The sequence below is a fragment of the Muscardinus avellanarius genome, assembly GCF_963383645.1.
Source record: "Muscardinus avellanarius genome assembly, chromosome: 7".
NCBI lineage: Eukaryota > Metazoa > Chordata > Mammalia > Rodentia > Gliridae > Muscardinus > Muscardinus avellanarius.
This window is the reverse complement of record NC_137793.1, coordinates 111,093,208-111,112,981: the sequence shown is the minus strand read 5'-3', so window position 1 is coordinate 111,112,981 and position 19,774 is coordinate 111,093,208. Positions and strand designations below refer to the sequence as shown.

The window sequence follows — 19,774 nt, the reverse complement described above, 5'->3', positions numbered from 1 at the left end:
GGGAATTCCTATGGGCCTCCAGTGTATTTGAACTGGAATGTGTGTGTGTGTGTGTGTGTGTGTGTGTGTGTGTGTGTGTGTGAGAGAGAGAGAGAGAGAGAGAGAGAGAGAGAGAGAGAGAGAGAGAATAAATAATGTGCAGGGGAGTCTGTCTGTTCACGATAGACCCATACAGATTCTGAGCCTTGAGTCTGCGAGCCCTGGTGGGCTTGAAGCTCCAGAGTGCGGATGGGGAAGGGTTGGTACAGAAGGTCTTAGCTGGCCGCCATTTTGGCAGGAACCCTGTTGCTGCTGCATCTGAGGTGTGGTTGTCACTACTGGAAAGGGGCCACAGAAAGCAGCCCCCCTTGGGGAGATCCATTCTCTTTTAATTCGAGCATCATTCAGTCAAGGGAAAGGGTTCATTCCTAGACTTTTGGCCTGCCAGCTGGAACCACCAAGTCACCATGCACTGATTTTTCTCTAAGTTTCCCAAAGTGGCAAAGCGCGCCGAGATGGTAGCCAGCTGTTCTCCGAGGCTCTCCATCTGTTGGGGATGTGAGGAAGGGAAGGGCTGGGAGGAAGAAACCAGTGGACACATAGCAATCAATTTCTCTCCTGCCTTCTTCTAACCTTATTACTCAAAAGTGTTGCCCCACAAGGGACCCTGTAGTATCCTTAGGATTCTTGAAGGGTTCATTCAAATATATCTGCAACTTGCTGCACTTTGCCTAAAAGTTCCTAAGTTTCTGCATTTCTTCCTATCCATATACACACGTTTGTACTATAACCCCTTCTTCCCACATTCTAGAGTACAGTGAGCGCTCCAGGAACACGCAGCGTGTTTGGTCTGTGGTTTTCCCTCCTAATCGCGTCTACACTGCCTGCTGCAGTTTGGGGGAGGATGACTGCACTTCCCAACCTTCCTGTGTGGGTAGAGTGAGAGGCCGCTGTGCTCCCTGAAGAATGGGGCGGGAGACTGTGACTGTGGCCTTTATCTCCTCTCCAGACCTGCTATGGACCCTCTCCCCACCTCCAATGTTTGAAAATACAGAGAAGGAAAGAGTTGCCAGGATGTTTCTTACTCCTGAGCATGGGTTTGAGGGCCCCGGAGGATGTGGCCAAAGCAATTCAGGCATCTCCTTTTCTTGAGAGAGAGAGGAGAGCCGTAATAGCATCAGGTGTCCCTTTGTGAGAACACTAGTAAAAGCCACAGAAAAGGTAGCAGCTTCATAGAGTAGGGAAATTAGGGGCTTTCACATTAGAGGAAGCGGCTCGGATCGTGGCTCTCCTGGGTAGCAGCATGGCTTTGAAGATGTTACCCTCTCTGTGCTCTGTTCCCTCTTCTATAGAATGCTCGAGCCCAACTTGAGGTTGTGGTGAGGACTCAGTAAGGTAATACATGGAACGGCCTTAGCACAGTATCTCATAAATAATAGGTATACAATAAATAACTTTTTCCCCAGTCTTCACTGGAAGAGATGCAAATTTAAAAGCCTTGCCTGACCTCAGCGCTGTCTCAAATTGGCTGTGTGAACTCCGGCAGGCTGCTGAACCTGTCTTGGCCTCGACTTACTGGAGTATGAAGCAGAGGACGGGGTTGGAGGGCCTGCTGAGTTTCCTCTGGCCCTGAAGGCCACCTCAGTACTCGCCTGGAAGGCAGGGTGGAGCGCTGCCCTGCTCGATGGCAGGATGTTAAAAGCAACATAGGGGTTCCCTGGGCACTGCTAGGACCGTGGTGGGAAGAAAACCATCCTTGTCAGTGCGTTGTTCTCCAGCCCATGCATTGGGGCGTAGGCGAGCCAGGCGCCCCAGCTGTGTGCTTACTTCTCACAGCCAAATCCCAGCACCTTCTCACCTGAGTTCACGGTGCCCGGAGCCAGCACCAGTACCCGGGAGAGCCAGCTGCATTTAAAGGGTTAAACGTTCCTGAACTGGACATTTAGCAGTAGCCCAGCCTGGCATCTCAGACAATAGGGCGCTGTCTCATTGAGTTAATCGTGGGGCTGACTTCGCTGAGGAACAAGCGCTGTATTCTTTGGATGCTCTGCAATCGCCTTATTAAACGTGGGGAAGGAGGGAGGATTTCCTGTTTGGAGGAAACCGCAAGGCTGTCCAAGGACCGCGCGAGGGTTGCCAAGGACATCCAGACAATGAAGTGTCGCAGGTGCGATGAAGTCATGTTGCCAGCGAGGGCTGACCTTGAAACGTAAATCAAGGGATGAGGAGTCAGGCTGTGACGGCTGGGGAAGGGAAAGCTAGGTCCCGGCAGGGCTGCGCAAGCAAGCACAGGGCATCCTGCTCCTGCCTTTCTGAGAAGCAGGGCCTTGGCTGCCCTGGTTTTGCCTCAGAGCTCTGGTTGGAGAGCGGGTGCCAGGCTGAGGCTCCTGTGCTGATGCCTGTATCAGGGCCGCTCACGCCTGGCCTCTGTATTTTCATTATGAGACTGACTGTCCTACTCTTGTTTTTAATCTGCACGATCCTTCAGCTTCTTTAATTTTTAATTTTTTTCTTCTTCCTAGCTATTTCTCAGAGCTTGAAGAACATAGAACTGGCTTAAGCAAATCTAGCATGAACACGGTAGAATGAACCAGAACCACGTTTTCCCCCAGTTCAACCTGAATTCACACCAGCATATCTTCTTAAAGGATACTAAAGCCATTTCCCCTCATTGCTTCTGAAAGTCTTCATTTGGTCTGTGAGTTCTAATTTGACCTGGTAGTGTCAAAACGCACTGGTATTATTGAGGGAAACTATCAGACATGAAGGTTGGGTTATGGAAGAAATGAACCTCGGGGAAGCTGTTAGCCAAAGATCTTCAGAAATATGGTTCAAGAACCTCACAGTCAGTATAGCTAGAGGGAGGCTACAGGCACAGCCCAGAAACCAGCCCCTGACTCGCCTCTCCCCAAAGGAGACAGCCTCCCAGTCATCTTGCTGGGATGAAGACGGACCACCCAGGGTGCCTGGGAGGGCTGGGAACTCAGCTCCTGGTGTCTAGGGTATCTGGATGAGAGGCGGGGCCCCAAGCCTCAGGGGTTCACCTGGGCCTCTGTGGGCCCCAACACCCTTCTTGTCGTCTTGGTAGTGTGAGTACAAATAATGTCACCTCCTGTGGGATGATCAAATTGAACTGAGTTTGAATCTTTCCTTACCGAAGCTTTAAGAGTGGACAGTAGAGGAGGAGAGTGAGGAGTCAGGCTGAGGAGTCAGCCTGGATGGAAGCGTGGTGGGAGAACCGAGCGGTAGACAAGCACAGATGCTGGCGAAGGCCCTGCCCATGCCGGGATTCTGGTTGGAGAATGAGAGAGAAGGAAGACAGACAGACAGACAAAGGAGGAGAAAGAACTGCTCACGCCCCGGGAGCCTTTGCAACCTCAGCTTGATGCAGCCAATTTCTCACAGGTTCCATTTTTCTTTTTCCAGAGAAAATGACTAAGAGGACGCGAACCCTTTCTCAACGGATGCTTTCAAAAGGACTTTTGAAAGGATTCCCTATGGCCTTTTGTCAGTCTATAGCTCTGTTCTGGAACTAGAATTTTAAAAGTCAAAATGTGCTCCGGGGTGTTTGGCTTGGCGTGGAGCTCGTGGGCAACCTTGGGTCTTTGACTTTCTCTTTGAAATAGCAGTCCTCAGTCTTCAGGGAGCTGGCTGGTTCCCAGGTAGAGGAGACAGGGTGTCAGGTTTCTGAGTGGTAGAATTGGGGAGTTGGTAGGTAAGGGGTAAGATGCATTTAAATATTTGCTCTATATTTCCAGGCTGCCATTTTGTTTTGTTCTTTTACAAGCCAGTGTTCAGTGTAGACCACTCATGGGAACTGGTTTGCTATGAATTCTAGTAACCAGGAGGACCCTGCTGTTCTCACCCCGGGTGATGGTTCACACAGGGTTCCAGAGGTGGCTGGGTGTTGTGAGCGCCACCTTGTGGTCAATCATAGCAAGTTCCTCTACATCAAGTAAAATCTGGTCTAAAGACTGGTTCTGTCTCAAAGGCTTGGCATCCCTGACTCCCATCTTCACATCCGACCCCTTCACCTTCCAGAAGTACCTCCGGAATGTGTCGATTTGATATACTGGAAATAATACTGGCATGATGGGAAAGGCCAAAAGGAGAAACTGGCTGGGTCCTGGCTCTAGGCAGAGTCTACTTCAGTCACGGGTAGTTTTGTTGTTGCTGTTGTTTTCTGGACTTTGGTGCAATTATAAATTCTGACACGTCTGCAGTGAAGTTAGTGCAGGCCAGGTATGATGGTGCATGCTTGTAGTCCCAGCACTTCAGAGGCTGAGACGGGAGTTATCACAGGTTTGAGGCCAGCCTCAGCAGTGTAGTCAGGCCCTTGGCAACAGTGACTCACCAGTCACTGTTTCAAAATCAAAAATCAAAAAAGGGCTAGAGGCGTAGCATGGAGGTAGAATGCCCTTGGTTTGAGTCCCCAACCCCCCCCCCCCCAAAGGAATCAGTTAAGAAGCTCAGAAACAAAAGCTCAGTCAAGAAGTTAAGTGAGTCAAGTTAAGAACTGAGTTGGGTTGACTATGGGTCCTGGGAGGAGAGGAACACACAGTCTCCTAAAAAGGGTAAAAACTCACGAGAAACTCACTGAACTGAACAAAGGGAACCTATAAATCTTTTTTCAGAGATTTGAGTGAGCTGATCTTTGAAGTTCTTTTTTTGCTTTAAAATTCTGTGGAAGAACCTAGGCGATGTTGCTGATGCTATTTATAAAAATGTCCCATAGAGCTGGATGGTTCCAATGAAAGAGGCAGGTCTTGGTTTCCACTGATGTTCCCTGACTTCCCCGGGACTGACAACACGGATCCTGTTCAGCTTCAGTGCCCTTGATGAACTGGGCTGTCCCGCCACGCCCTGCCCCTGGCTCTGCTTTGATAGACACAAGGAGGCCAGCCTCTTCCTGGGCATTGGCTTTTCTGTGCTGTGTGTTTTACTTTTCCTTCCTTTCTTCTCTTCCATTCCTCTTTTCTTTCAAAGGGCTTCTGGCAAAATTTTATTACCATTTTGCTTTCTCACTAATACCAATTTCTATGCAGATTTCCAGACCCTAGACTATCATTATTGACTGTTAAAACTGAAAGATAAATTAGAAATTATTCTAGCCTAATCTCTCATTCAACAATGAAGAAACTAAGGACAAATCAGAGGGACAAGACGACCTACCCCAAATCACATAGCTACGACACAGCAGAGATGGGTCTAGCCCTCCAGCCTCAAATTCCCCTTCAGGGTCTCCATGACTGTCCCACTCTCTAGCTAAATCTTATTTAATTGACAACCTCTCTTTCTTCTTCCTTCTCCTCAGTTTTTTTTTTTTTATGAGACATGAAAACACCACCTACATTTCTGAACCTGGGTTTGCCAGTCATGGCCACAGCAGGGCAATGAACATGGCCCTGTTGGAAACTGCTAACGTGGGAGTGTATGGCAGGCTGACCTCACCCCCGAACCATCAAAGTGCGATGCTCTCGCCAAGGGACCGACCCTTCTGGTTCTCAAAGCTGGGTGAGAGTGTGGATGTTTTTATTAGAAAACCGTCAACTCTCAGGTTCATCCAGTAGCTGTCTGGCAAAGGTAACCAGATGCCCCAGTCTGACAGACAAGACCCCCAAGGAAACTGTAGCAGGGGCCTCGCTTGGGGAATGGTCGCAGAAATGGGGAAGGTAGCTGGGACTGGGCGTGGATGTGGGCGATGCTGCAGGGGAGTGCAGCTGGCATTTGATTTGGAGGAGAAGTCAAAAGGCCACAGCTTCTAGAACCTCCAGCTCTCCTGGGTCGGCCGTCAAGTCATGTGGTGGAGACAGCACAGCTCATGGCAGGAGACAGGCCCCCTCCCTGGCCATCCTGGGACTTCTAGATGTGATTTCCTGCTTCACTTTTCCCTCTCAAAAGCAGGATAGTGAAGATGGAGAGAGGCTTCTCAGGGTGTCACCTCATTAAGGGGTTGCTTCGACATTTGCATTTCCCACAGGACCAGAAAAAAAAAAAAAGTAACACCAAAATCCAAAACCAGACACCAAACATCCTACTTGCTCCCAGCATGAGGGGCCAGGGCAATGGACGGCTGGCCGCTCACGTAACTTATTCTTTTGACTTTCTGAAGCCACCATGCCAAGGAGGGCTTGGCAGAAGACAGAAATAAGGCCTCAATCTACAACTAAGAAAAAGAAAAACAAAAACCATGATAAATCAGACCAGAAATGGAGAAGATGAGCTGAGCAAGACCTCTGTTTCTCATGGTCTGTAATCTCTGCAGCAGGCGCCTCCTCTGCCTCTCTGTCTTTTCCTCAGTGCCTGACCCTAAAGTGCTCAAAGCAAAAACCGTCTTCCCCAAGTAAAAACCGTCTTCCTTTCCCACCACAAAGGAGAGCCACTGTCTGACTGACCTGAGGGCAGGGACTGTGGCTCGAGCCCCCAGGGTCACAGCTACTGCGCAACTCAGGGTCAAGAGCCCGTGAGGCCTTGGGAACTGGATTCCGAGACAGTGTTTGGGTTGGCGGGGCTGTGGAGTCTAAGGCAGAGGGCAATTTGGTAGAGGATTGAGCAGGTTGGAGAAGAAGCTACCTCTCTTGAAAGGTGGAAGTGTCAGAAGATGAGCCTCTCTGGCCTGTTGTAAGGACTCGGGCTGTGGGGTCCAGGTGTGACTGATCTCTCTTAAGAGGACTTGTTGGCCAAGCTCCCTTGCTTAGTCTTTACTGGGCGGGTGTGATCACCTGGCCATCAAAGGCCATGGCAGATCATGAATACCTGGAAGATGGGGGCATCTCAGAAGCAGGGCAGGGAGAGAAGGTCTGCGCTTGTCACTGTAACAGTCCATACCCCACAATTTGCCTTTGAATTGGTCTTTTAAACAGACTTCCCATTTTTCCTCCTTGGTGAGAAAGGAGGGGAAGGTGAGGGACGGCCGGTTGGGAGGAAGATGTAGACGGAGGGCGGGGCTCCAGGCAGCAGAAACGCTGAGCAGACGGTGGTAACGGATTCCTGCTTCCTTCAGATACTCTTAATATGTTGCAAAGCACGTTATTATTACCCTCCCCCCCGTCACATATTATAAAATACAAACAAATGACAGAAGAGCTTGGTCGGCTCCCACCAGCCAACTGCTCAGAGTCGTAAGGCCCGCCGTTTCCTGCCCGCCCCAGGACGGTGGCTGTAGGGCCGCATCTTCATTTCCACAAAGGGGATGGAGAACTCGTGGCCTTTCCAATGGTACCAGTTGATCCCCTGGGTACGAGAGAGACAAGCATATCAGGTCACCCTTCCCTTTGGATAGAAGGAGGTGGAGAGCTGGTAGCAGGAAATTCAGGGAGAGGATTTAACCATCAACGAGTGGCTTTGTGGCTGAGTTCCCGATGCAGAGAAAGGAGCAGAGTCTGTCACTGGCTTGCCCACTGGCATGCCCGTGGCCCCAGTCTTTACTGGGCACAGCCTGAGGTCATTCCTTACCACCAGCTTTCTGATTTCGGCTTTCAGGAATTGCGAGCACCAGCGGATGGTGGGGAATTTCAAACTCTCAGTGGTGTGGAAGTATTTTAAAGAGAGTTGCTAGCTGACGCACACTCCTAATAGGGCACTCAGTGGTTTCCACCTGGGACAAATACCATTCACATCTCCGAGAACCAAGGGGTCCCCCAAGTGTGGTCTCTCAGTGTCCAAGTCAGGAAGTCCCAGTTGGTCCTCCTGTCCCCCAGAGCTGCCTGTGGATTTAAAGTCTCTTGGGGGAAAATGGTCTAGTTTTCTCTGCTACTTCTGATCTCTCCCTTCCTGGGTTGCTTCTTGGGGTGCAGTTGAGCCTGTGAAATTGTCCCCAGAACTGATAAACTCCTCCCAGGAAGAAGCAGAATGGAAGCTGACCCGGCTGTCGGGAGCCACTCTGGATGAATTCTAGCCCCTGGGTCCAGACACCTTCCTTCTTTCCTCTGGTTTTTACTCTGTCCTGTCTCTGTCCCGATGTGTGCATTATTTTTCTCTTTATAATAATCCTTCCTCAAGGCCCTAAATATTTGTCCCTTCAGAGGATACCGTAGGACTGATCTGGGCACTTAAATCAAAGGTGAGGGCCCCGCCCCAGGCTCTGGGCCACACCGATGCGCAGTACATCACTCACCTGACTGTGCCTGGACTCCCCGTACTTCCCGTTGAGGTTGGTCCGGTGGCAGTTCTTATACCACCAAGCTCCCTTGTAGGACATGGCGCAGTTGGTAACTGCGACGTCGTTGTCTCTGTCCTCCGTGGAGAAAGGGCGTCCCTGGTGATAGCTGAGAGAGTCCCCTGTGAAAAAGAGCACTTGTGAGGCTGCCCCATTGGTCCCTATTATCAAGGTTTCCTGGTCCTCCATCCCACTCCCAGGAAACCTGGCCTCCACTTCTGGAAGTGCCACGTACCTCTCCTGCTCTCTGTCAGTTCCTTGGCCCGAAGGGACTGAACTCTCCTCCAGTTTACCCCGTGGGGCCTCCACTTCCTCTGCCCTCTCTCACCATCTCCTGACCTGTGGAGAACTCTGTCCACACAGCCCCTTCTCAACACCCCTGCTTCCTCCAGGTCTGCACTGGGACACAGAACACTTGCAGCTGCTTTTGTCCCCCAAGAAGACAGGGACCGGCCATGTGTGGTTGGGTCATTCTGGGTCTCCTTTGTGTAGGTTTGCCCTGGATTTCACCCCTGCTCACTGGCTCAGATCGGACAGTACCCCAAAATCCATGTTCACAACTTGCTGCTGCCTGTGAAGAGGGACGTTAGCCAGTTGGAGCTCCCATCAACAGGAAAGGAGATGGTGGAAAAATTATAAGCATATTCAAGGAGAGGTGGGTGGCTCCCGGGCTGTATCTTGGGGAAGAGCAGGCCGGGGGAGAGATGGGTTTACCCTGTCTCTCTCTGTTGCCGAGTATCTTAAGGGCTACTGATAGTGGGGCCAGTAAAACTGAGCAGCAAGTAGAGATTAAGGCCAGGGGAATCGAGCAATATGGGAAAGGCCAGAATGAGCGGGGCGGGACTTTCCTCCCTGGAAGCCATCTTGGTCTAGGAAGAACTGCCATTGTGTGGAGCTACCTAGAGAAGGGAGTGGCCTAAAGAAACCCAGACGTGCGTCTTTTCAAGAAGATGAACTGAATATGCGAAATTAATTTGTAAAGATCAGCTAAACTGTCTGCGGGATCTGCCTCTGAAACATTAAAGTGGAAAGCAGCCCGACAGTTCTGTCTCTTGTGGGGCTCAGTAGGGAGGCAGGGCTGGGACAGAGGCAGCAGGGGCCAAGTCAAGAGAAAGCCCAGGCTTGGGGAGGATGGAGAGGAGGGAGGGAGAGAAGATGAGTCTGGAATGGGAGGGCGAGCTTCTCTTCCTGTAGGAGAAATAAGAATGGCTTTTCTACAGGCGCAATTCTAATCCTCAGGAGTGAATAGCATCTGGTTATTTTTGAAATGATTTAGTGTGACATCTTGCTTAATAGGTCCATTTCAATGGGCATTTTATGCTCAGAGTGTGGCAAATTAGACCTTTTGTTGGGGCTCTTCAGGCTTGTCGGATTGCCATTGCGAATGATCTCAAATATGAACAATAACAAAAGGAAGTGTGTCTTCTCTCTGGAGTAACAATACCTGGCTAAGAAGGGGAATAATGGAACGGACGCTTCCACTGGAAGAGCAACACCTCGATGCTCTTCTTAATTCCACGAGGCAAAAGAAATGTTGCTAAAATTAAACACCAACACTTAGCCCTGAAATGTAGCTAATGAAAGGACCAATAGCTCCGTGCACTAAACAGCAGACTATCTGGCACAACAGGCTGTATGAAATGGGTTATAATAGAATAGCGAACTGGCAAAGTCTCCGAAGCAGCCCAGATGCGATGTCCTGATGGAATGATTAACACCATAGAAGTGCCATAAAAACCTACAGGAAAACCTCCAAGGGGTTCTCTTGGCACGGAAAGCGATGTGGCCAGCGAGGGACATTTAGGCGTGTCCTTTGCCCCTTGATGGGGTACTGGGTGACTGCTGATGATGGGGTAAGGGAACATCTCAGGGAACGGGGCATCTGGATCTCATTAGTTCAGAGATTATTTTCCTAGATGCCAATACAGGGGTGGAGATTTCTACCCAGATGAAAGACAAAATATGGACACGTTGGCTCATCTAGATAAGAAAAGCAACCCTTTGCTTTCACACTGCACACAGATAGATGTATATTTATATATGTGTTACATATATACACACTTAAGGGCCACTCTTTTTTTTTTGTGGTACTAGGGATGGAACCCAGGGGCATTCTATCTCTGAGCTACACCCCCAGCCCTATTTTTTTATTCTTTATTTTGAAACAGGGTCTCACTGAGTTGCACAGGGCCTCGCTGAGTGGCTGAGGCTATCTGCGAACCGCGATCCTCCTGTCTCTGCCTCCCAAATGCAGGGATTACAAGCGGGTGCCACCACGACTGGGTAGGGCTGCTCTTTGAATTCATTGCGTGATTGTATGCTGTTCTGGCTACCCTGTGATGTGGGATAGCCATCTTATGATTTTCCAGATGAGGAAACTCACGTCTGAGGAGATGATTTCAGGTCACCTGTATGGTTAAGAGGGCTGGGCCAGAGCAGTGACCCCCAGCCTTGCAGCCCCCTCCTGATCCAGCAGGGGATTCATGTTCTCGGTGTTGCTAGTTCCCGCCTCAGCCCAGCCTGGGGCAGGGATCCCTCAGCCCAGTGCGTGCCCAGGGCCCAGGCCGCGGTACCCGCCGTGCCGTTGTAGTTCCCGAGGCGGAGTTTGTACAGGCTTCTGCTGTCCTCCACGGAGAACTTGTCGTAGTAGGCGAAGACTGCCTCCTGCCCGTCACGCATGTCCACGCGCAGCTCGTAGCGGCCCTGGGCGGTGATCCTGTGTATGTTGTCCAGCCCTGTGGAGAGGAGCAGAGAAGGCGCTGAGCGAGGCCCCAGCAGCCCAGGGGGAAATGCGACCTGGTAGCAGATGGCAGAGGGGAGAGGCCGGCCTCCCAGGTGACTGTTGCCCTCGGTCCTTCTCAGATGATAGCAGAAGGTCCCTGGTTCCTCCCGCCAAGGCCAGCCCACCAGCCCGGTGTGCTGCAGAGGGTGTTGGGTCCTAAGGTCAGCCTTGACCCAGGAACCGACAAGCCCTGGGCCTCAGGGCTCCTGGCCCTCCCCCCTAACTTTCTATGCCAAGCCGTGGTACATGGTACGGGAAGCGAAGCCAAGAGGTGTCGTGGGGTGTGAGTCCTTTGGTGTGAGTGGTGGAAAGCAAGAGACAGAAACAGAGATCATGGTCGTTTAGAGCATCCCAGGTATTCACACATCCTAACACTGCCTGGCAGCCTGCAGAGGGGCCTGATGGTCTTTCTTTACCCTGTCCCTCCTTCTGCCTGCTTCTGGGCCCCTGGGACAACCTGTGCCAGGTCAGAGAATGCAGCAGCAACCCTGTCTTACGATTACACAGTCTTACAAAGTCATGTAACCCTGACTTACGATTCGACTTACCAGCTTCCAATCTGATGACGGTGTGATAGCTATATGCAGGCAGTGGGCACTGTACATCAAGTTTTGAATTTTGACCTCCCCCCCCATCCCTCAGCCTGTGATAGGCGGCACGGTATTCTCTTGATGCCGGGCAGTGTCAACAAATGAAGCTGCGGGTCAGCCATGATATCACAAGGCAAGAGACCGATACTCTACAGATACCGCGTTGCTAAGCTGTGCTGTTTGGTAGTCTGGGTGTATGACACGTATTTTAAACTTATGATAGATTCGTCAGGGTGTCACCCCATCATAAGCTGAGGAACATCTCTGTGTTGCTCTCTCCCCGACTTCACTTCCTTCCTGTGTAACCTGCTGCCATTTGCCCTGCTACCCCTGCACTGGACTGACCTTTCTGACCAGCTACCTGCCTCCTGCCTTGCCTACCCTCTGCATTCCCTCTCTTTGGTCTCTAAGTAGCCCATGTCTTGGGCTAACTGATAGACAGGTCAGGCTGGTCCCCGGGAAGGGCTTCTGCCTAAGGACAAAGCTCTGGCCCTGCCCCCACCCCTAGTTCCAGTTTCCTGGAAACTGTGCGGGCTCCTTGCATGCCACCCCTGTTCCCGCGCATGCCATTTCTGCTCACCAATGATTTTAAAGGTCCACTTAGCCCTAATGGAATGCTACCTCCTGTCGGGCCAACCTATGGCAATTCACCAGCCCAGCCTCCAGTAGGGCTGACCTATGACAACCCACCAACTCAGCCCCAAACCGTATATAATCCCACTCACAGCCCCCCCACCCCTGCTGCTTCTTCTGACCCTGATGCCCGAATAAAATCTCTTGGGTGTATGGCTGTCTCTGGTGTAGTTTTTTGCCTTTCACTAATAAATTCTTGTAAAATGCAAAATCCTAGGTTAGGCAGAGCTCGGATCCCCTTGGTGATATTTTCTTGCCCCCTTGCCCTGGACTCTGACTTGGACCTATCTGCCCAAACTTTGGACTGCTCACCTTGCCTTCTGGCTATCTCTGAGTCCTCCTGATTTCTATCTACCTACTGAACTGGGGCCCTCTTGCTTTGCTGTGACATCTGATATCTATCTGAGCGTGCCATGATTTAAAAATCAAAGAATTGCAGAAGTGGAAGGGAGTTTAGAAATTACTCAGGCCAGCCTCTCTGTTTTGTAGAAGAAGCTGGAGCCCAGCAAGCTATGAAATGATTGGCTTTTTCCCCCCCCTGTTTGAGATGGAAAGCTTTACAGTGAGCCAGCGGAAGGCTGTTGGGCTGCTGTTTGCTGAGTTTCTGACCCATGGCCTGCCCTGCACTTGTGCAGATGTGATGGATGTTCGTGATATAATGCCTGGATGCCCTTAACTGGCAGGTGCACCCATTCTTCAGCTGCTAGAAGCTTGTTTGCTAGCAACTCACAGCTGCCTCTTTCTTGGGTAATGTCCATGGATCAAATGGCAGTCACTTAATTCTTTCCGTCCTGTATGCTCCAGGGCAGTCCCTGGTCAGTGATAGATGCGGGGGTACAAAAGCCTGAGCTCCTTGCCCCAGAGGAGACCAACTGAGGAACAGTTTGTACTCCAGAGCTTCTCTTGGGATCAGACTGAAGCAAGTCTCCAGTCAAGATCCGATATTCACTTTCCCTGGTGCTGTCTGGCTTCTTCCGTGCCTCTTTTCAGAGCGCTCCCCTGTAACTGTTTGGGCTTGGAATGTCTCCCCAAAGGCTCATGTGTTGAAAACAGGTCCCCAGTGCAACCATATACAGAGGCGAAATGATTAATCCAGGGCTCTAGTCCTAGTAGTGGGTCCAGCCTCTGAAGAACTAATGATCTGAGTGGGTTTTCTGGGTGGTGGCTCAGGCAGATGGGAGATGGCTGGGGGAGGTGGATCGCTGGGGGTGACCTTGGGGACTTCATCTGTCCCTGGTCACTGCCTATCTCCTTCTCTGTCTCTGGCCCACCACTGCATTGAGCTCGACTTTCTTCCAGGCCACCCTGCCAGCATGATGTCTGCATTGGAGTCTGCCGTCTATGGACTGTGCCTCTGAAACAGTAAGCCAAATAACCTTTTTTTGTCCCTCTGTGCTGTTCATATAAGGGATTTTGGTCACAGCAATGGAAAAGCAGACCCAAACAGCCCCCCTCAAGCTCATCTGAACAAGAACTCCCCCTTATTCACATCATCAAGACTTCTAACTTTTCAGTTCCACAATGTGCCTTCCTTCCGCCCATCTAAACGCATTTCCTTCTTTCCTTGGACTGTGCCTTTCCCCTGGTCAAAAGGGCTTCCTCTGTCTCTGTTTGCATGTACCCCACAGACTGGTGCCCACTCTCCTTCCTGTTCCCTCCGCTCCTCTCTTCTTCTGGCTCATCTCTCCACGCCTTTGCCATGGACCTGCTCCCTCCCTTCTCTGGGTACCTGTAGCGTTTCCTAGTGTGGGCAGCATCTCTGCGGCCATGGGAAGACAGGTGGGAATAAGGACCAGTTGCCGTGAGCATGTAGGAAGAAAGGTGATTCCGCATTCTGTTTGTCTTGGTCAACAGATGAAGGAGGAGCCCTCACCGCCCCTTGCCGCCTCTCTCAGCCACAGGTTGGTTCTCACACTTAGCGGTGTAACAAACGACACTTTCTGACCTTCCATTTTTAACATCGCCACCAGCAGCAGCGATAATGGGCTTGGAGTCCTCGTATTTAACTGTCTGTTAAAAATATTAATATTGTTTCCTTTTCATGATGTTTATTTTTGAGGCTCTCATTTCTGGCACATGATAATTAGCTTTCCATTTTGGGCAATGCTATAAAGTTTCTTTTAAAAATATATTTAATTAAATAAAAAAGGGACATAGAGAAAATTTAAGTGCCTGATAGTTTATGTATTTCACAAATATGACCCAAACTAAGAAACGAGTACACAGTGGCTCGCGTTTGGGAAACATGAGTCCTGTCTGCTTATGGATGTGTTGATTCCTGTCTCCAAAGCCATTTGCGAATGCTTAAAATATGTATATTTTCCTATTTGTTTAATTTTCTTCCTCTCTCTCTCTTTTGTGTTTACTTATTTATTCTTTCAGTAGTGGGGATCAACTCACAGTACTCTACTATTGAGCTACAACCCCAGCCCTTTTTAATTTTTTTTTTGATATAATATCTTACTAATTTGCCCATGCTGGCCTTGAACTCATGACCCTCCTGCCTCAGTTTCCTGAGTCCCTGAAACGATAGGCATGCGCCACCATGCCTAGCTTATATGGATTTTACTTTTATTTTTATTACCTATGTGGCACCCACAGCTCTGGTTATCTAATGGGCACTCAATGTTGTTTTATCATTGAGGATCGATGGCTGTACTTTTGGGACTCACCATCCTCCAGGTACCCTAACAGCCAATGGGGTTACAAGATCGTATGCTGTGGCCCCAGCCCTGAAAGAACCTTCGGTAGTATCATCAAGAGAGACAGAAAGCAACACGGACTCTGTGATTTGGGCCATAAAAAAGAGTGGCCGATTCTCCCGTAGGCAACAGAAGAGAAAAATGTCCAGGACAGGTTCTGAGGTGGAAGAGGTGTTCAGCTCGGCCTCTGAACATCTGTAGATGTTGCAGGGTCTCTGGAGGGGACAGCTGCCCCAGAGAGTGCTCCTTGCAGAAGAACTCTGAGGCTCTGCGCATCTGGAGTTTGGTTTTGGGGAAGTTGGGGTTGGGGGTTGGGGGAGAGCAGGTGGGGAACCTCGTGTTGGAGAGTGGACCCAGGGGGGAGCAGAGAGACCTTGCGCCTCGGCCCAGGTGCTCGGCCCTCACACGGTGACGATGAGGCTAACAGGCCCTGCAGAATGTGCTAACCCCTGGGGCGTGAGGAAGGAGACTGTGTGGACAGCACAGCGGTCCAGGGAGGCCAGTAGTTGGGGGCCTGTTACCTGGGTGGAACACGCAATCTATTCATTTGCTTTCCCTCCCTTTGCCAGTCACGGTGGACATCTGGCTAAGAGGAAGGTGATCACCACTTTCTGGATGGGCACCGCTTTCTGGATGGGCACCACTGCCTGGCTTGGGTGTGTGCTTTCCTTCTCAGGCCAGTGTAGCACTCCGTCCAAGACTGCTCCTGTCGACCTCTAGAAAACTGCCAGTCACCTCTACGGCCACTTTCATTTCCCCCTTTCCTCCCCAGGTCAGGTAATAACATTCTCCAGGGAGCGGAGCACAGCGGCGGCCTCGTCTCTCTCCTGATCAGCAGTGTGGCGGTCCCGGGCTCTGAGGCGGGGCCAGCCTGCCTCCTGGCCCGCTCCCCCTGCCTGGCAGCTGGCTCTCTCTGTAGCCACCTCATGTCAAGAGCATCGGCATGCGAGACTATTAATGAGGACGGGAAGAGACAGAGCGAAGAGGGAAGCGCTGCCAAGAGATAAAAACAGATCAATAGTGGAGCCAAACAGAGCAAGGGGGTCCGCGAGCAATTCGAGCGCTGTCAGCTTCTCAGCGGACCCGGGGTTTCTGAGAATCCCAGATGGACGCAGAAATGAGGAAGATGGACAATGGACCGGGAGCCCGAGCGGCGCTCCCAGGGACAGCAAAAAGCAAGCGCGCGATACCCAGCCAGAACTCATCCTCCAGATGCCCAAAGCCAGCGCGGTAGTCAGCCCATTTCCGGAAGAAATCAGTTTGGCCGTTCTGCCGCCTCTGGAATACCTGTGAATAGAAAGGGAAAAAAATGTGGAAATGCTCAGGAATTATAACAAATAAAGTTGATATGCCTGGGCTCTGTATCACCAATGACAAAGATGCCTGGATGTGGAACATTCCAGAGAAGAGCTCAGAATCTACACAGTAGCTTGGGTTGGGGGTGCTCAGAGCCCTTCTCTTGAAGGGCAGAGCCCCCCGCCCCCGGAATAAATAACTGGGGCGTGAAACCGATGCTAATTCCACCTTTGCAATGTAGAATGGATTCAGGAAACACATCTGACTCTGCGAGTCACAGGAAAGAGCTTTGAATGTCAAATGGATCTTTTGCAGGGCAGAGTGCGGTGGAAACATTCCTCACCAAAGGACTGGACCTGCTTCACATCATCTCCCCGCTGTCCTGTCCCAGAGCAGGCAGTGCGACCGCGCATCGTTCACACGGCGAGCTGCTTAAGTGCTAATTTCATTTGGCCTCCAATACATCAGCCCTGGCTCCAATTTCCAATTGCGCTTTAAGGAGGAGGCGCAGATATGTCAGAAATATAAAAGAAAATGTCTCCCAAGAGGAGCTGTTATGAGTGCAGTCACCATTTACCCTTGGTCAAAAGCTACCCATTTGGCATCATGCAAAATCCAGCCCAGGGCCAGAGGGCAATCCAGAGGCCGTGGACAGGCTCAGTTTCCATCCTGCACCGATCGATTCAGCTGCTGCTGGGTGGCTGTGGGCACGCTCCCATCGGCAATGGCCTGCATTGAGCCTCAGCCATGGACGAGGCTACTCTTTATTTCTGCACTTTCCTTCCCTCTGAGGCATGGGATGAGGGCGAGGACAGCAAAGGGCATCCTTCTTTTGCCCAAAGCTGGCATATCCTAAAATCTATGGCAGTTCTAAGGAAGAACCAGGGTCCAGGGGAGGATAAGGACAGGGCTAAGCCTCTCTTGTCATCAGAGGTGGCCGTCCAAGCTCTGTCCTCATCTGCTCCTCCATATGCAGCCCTGATTTCCTGGCCAGAGGGAGGCTCACATTTACTCCTTGCTTCCAGCCGCACCTGGCAGCAGACAAGACCCCTGAGCTCTGTGAACCATCGCTGTGGTTCCCCAGCGCCCTCCTGCGTTCTCCCTCCTTGCAGAAAGGAAGGCGGCCACCCGGACTCTTCTTTGGGCCAGGCTACTGCAGCCTGGAGATTCTTATTCCTGTCTCTGCCTGGCCCAATCTCTGGGCTGCTGAACGAGGGCCTCGGAAGCCATGCAGACCCCAAGATGGATGTGGAGGGGAAGGAGAAAAGGACCGTCAGGAGGGTGCTGCAGTCTGAGTGGCAAGTGCTAAGCCCTGCAGACTAGAACACCGTGGGTGTCTGCGGCCAGGGAGAGAGGCGTCGTGAACTTACGATCCAGCCGCCCCCATCCGTGGTCATGTCGCAATACACTGGCAGCTTCTGGCTCAGCTCCCCGTTGAGGAAGATGGTGTAAACCCCGCTCAGGGTGTCTCCATTCAGCAAGTGCTGGGCACAGTCTTGTGGATGAGAGAACACCCGGCCCCCTGCATGAAGAAAGAGGCAGTGTCCAGGAAAAATATTTTTTCTGTGTTGGTCACAACAGCCCTTGGGGTCCGAGAAGGTATTACGAGGCCTCGTGGTTGGTACCACGAGGGGCTGGAGGGGCTTCTCAGCGGAGGCAAATTGTTTGGGTGTGGGAACTAAGCATCCTTGCATTACCCCCTCTCAAACAGATCCTGGACTTATCAGAAAAGAGATCAGAGGACCAAAGAGCTGGGTTCATGGTCTGTCTTCTTAACTGGAGAAATGGCTCAGCTTCCTTGAGCTCTTGTCTACCTCCATTTTCTCATCCGTAATGGGGGTAATAAATATCTCCTCCTTGCAGGGCCAAGAGGTGTTAATGCAGCTAGTGATGAGATATAATTGCGGGTGCGTGGGACAATAAATCACTGCAGGGTCTACCCTGCAAAAGCAGAGCCCACCACCATCTCCGCAGTGGCCACTAAGGAATGCTCAGACAAGCTCAACATTAGCAAGAAGATGGATCTGTCTTCCCTGCACAAAATAATCTCTTGATTGTGCCAAACAATCAAATGACCATGTTTTACAGTTCAGTTTAAGTTTAAGGAGAGGGCAGGGGAAGTAAATTGCGCCTCATCTTTCAGAGAGAACAGCCCAATTTGTAGAACAATATGTAATTAGCTGAAAGAGAAGCTTAAATCATGTGTCTTGGAGAGTTTAGCTTCCGGACAGATTTTAGTGCTTAGTAGGCAAGTCAAGAAGTAGAAAGATCACTGGAGGAGCTTTTTTGGACTTCAGGAGTGGTAGAGCAAGTTAAAGGCAGAGTGTACCCTGCGAGGCATCGTGGCTTGGGTGCAACGTAAATATAATGATCTTCTGGGTCAGCAATGAGCCTGGTGCAGTTGGAAGGGCTCCTTTCCTTAAACTGGCAGCCGTGAAGACTGCTGGGTTAGTTGCTACAGTGTCCTCTAGTGGCAGAACGTGTACACTACAGGCATAATGTCCTGATCCTTAGAAAGCCCAGATGGTGGAAAACCCTGGACATATCAATCTCTGGTACAATGATGCATCCCTGAGCAAGGAAGAGCTCCGGTGCAGGAGTTTGGTAGACTTCTTTGGGAAAAACAGTATGTTTCTACTTCTACTTAAAAATGTATTTTCATTTCCATTCAATTCTTGTAAGAACCTTGAGAGGAAGGCAGATTGGCCTAGATAAGAAACTCATCTTAAAGATAATTTGGCGCAGGTCACTCAAACTCGAGTTGTTAGACTCCAGTTCAAGTGTTCTTTGTACTCGACTAAAACAGGAAATACAGCAGATGCTATAATTTGCTGGAGATTGACATCTATCCACGGAGCAGAAGATTGATATCTATTTCTTCTATAAGCATATACAACCCCAAAGGTCAATGTTACTTCAAAAGACTCTGTGTCCAAATGAACTCTTTACAGCCAGGCATGGTGGCACACACCTCTAATCCCAGTACTGGGAGGTTAAGAGAGCAGGACTGCAGGCTTGAGGGCAGTCTCAGCACCTTAGTGAGCCCCTGTTTCAAAATACAAACAAGGTAGGGCTGGGAGTGCAGCTTGGAGGTAGGAAGCCCCTGGGTTAAATCTCTAGTACCAAAAAAAAAAAAAAAAGAATGCTTTATCCTAAGAACTGATTTCCTTACGAGCTGCAGAAAAGCTGCTGGCCTTCATCTCTAGCGTGTTGGCTCTGGACAATTTTTACTCCCTCACTCCTGGAGGTTACGGTTTCGTTGCAGGGGACAGGTGCAGGCGGCCTCTGCCCCTCCCCAGCGCTGTGGGAGCAGCACTGTTACTCCCAGGCTGCCAGGGCTGCCCAGCCTCCTCTCGGGAACACGCACCTGCCTGCCTTTCTCCCCTCTTCCCCCACTGCCTCTTTTCTCTTTTAGAAGATCAGCACAAAATGTTCTTGGTCTTGGTTGGCTCCTCCCTCGTGTACTAAGCCCTTTTTTGTGATGGGAGGTTTCTTCATTAAATTAACTCAGGGTTTTAAAGGAGCCAGAACCCCAAATTTCTCTCCAATACCCAAACAAAACAGCTCCCTGAAACCTTAAAAAAATTCACATATGAAACCAAACCAACCTTCAGAACAGAGATACAAATAAAGG

General features: G+C 50.6%; 1 protein-coding gene across 1 annotated transcript in view; it reads right to left on the bottom strand.

Moving 5' to 3' along the window:
• Nucleotides 1-7,092: 7,092 nt before the first annotated feature.
• TNR (tenascin R) overlaps nucleotides 7,093-19,774 on the bottom strand; it is a gene marked incomplete at both ends in the record, with an annotated part of 84,682 nt that continues 72,000 nt past the window's right edge. The window contains 5 exons of the mRNA XM_080699179.1: nucleotides 7,093-7,212; nucleotides 8,096-8,259; nucleotides 10,711-10,872; nucleotides 16,035-16,131; nucleotides 17,511-17,662. Of these exons, the coding sequence (XP_080555305.1) occupies nucleotides 7,093-7,212; nucleotides 8,096-8,259; nucleotides 10,711-10,872; nucleotides 16,035-16,131; nucleotides 17,511-17,662 (695 nt within the window). The remainder of the gene's footprint in view (nucleotides 7,213-8,095; nucleotides 8,260-10,710; nucleotides 10,873-16,034; nucleotides 16,132-17,510; nucleotides 17,663-19,774) is intronic.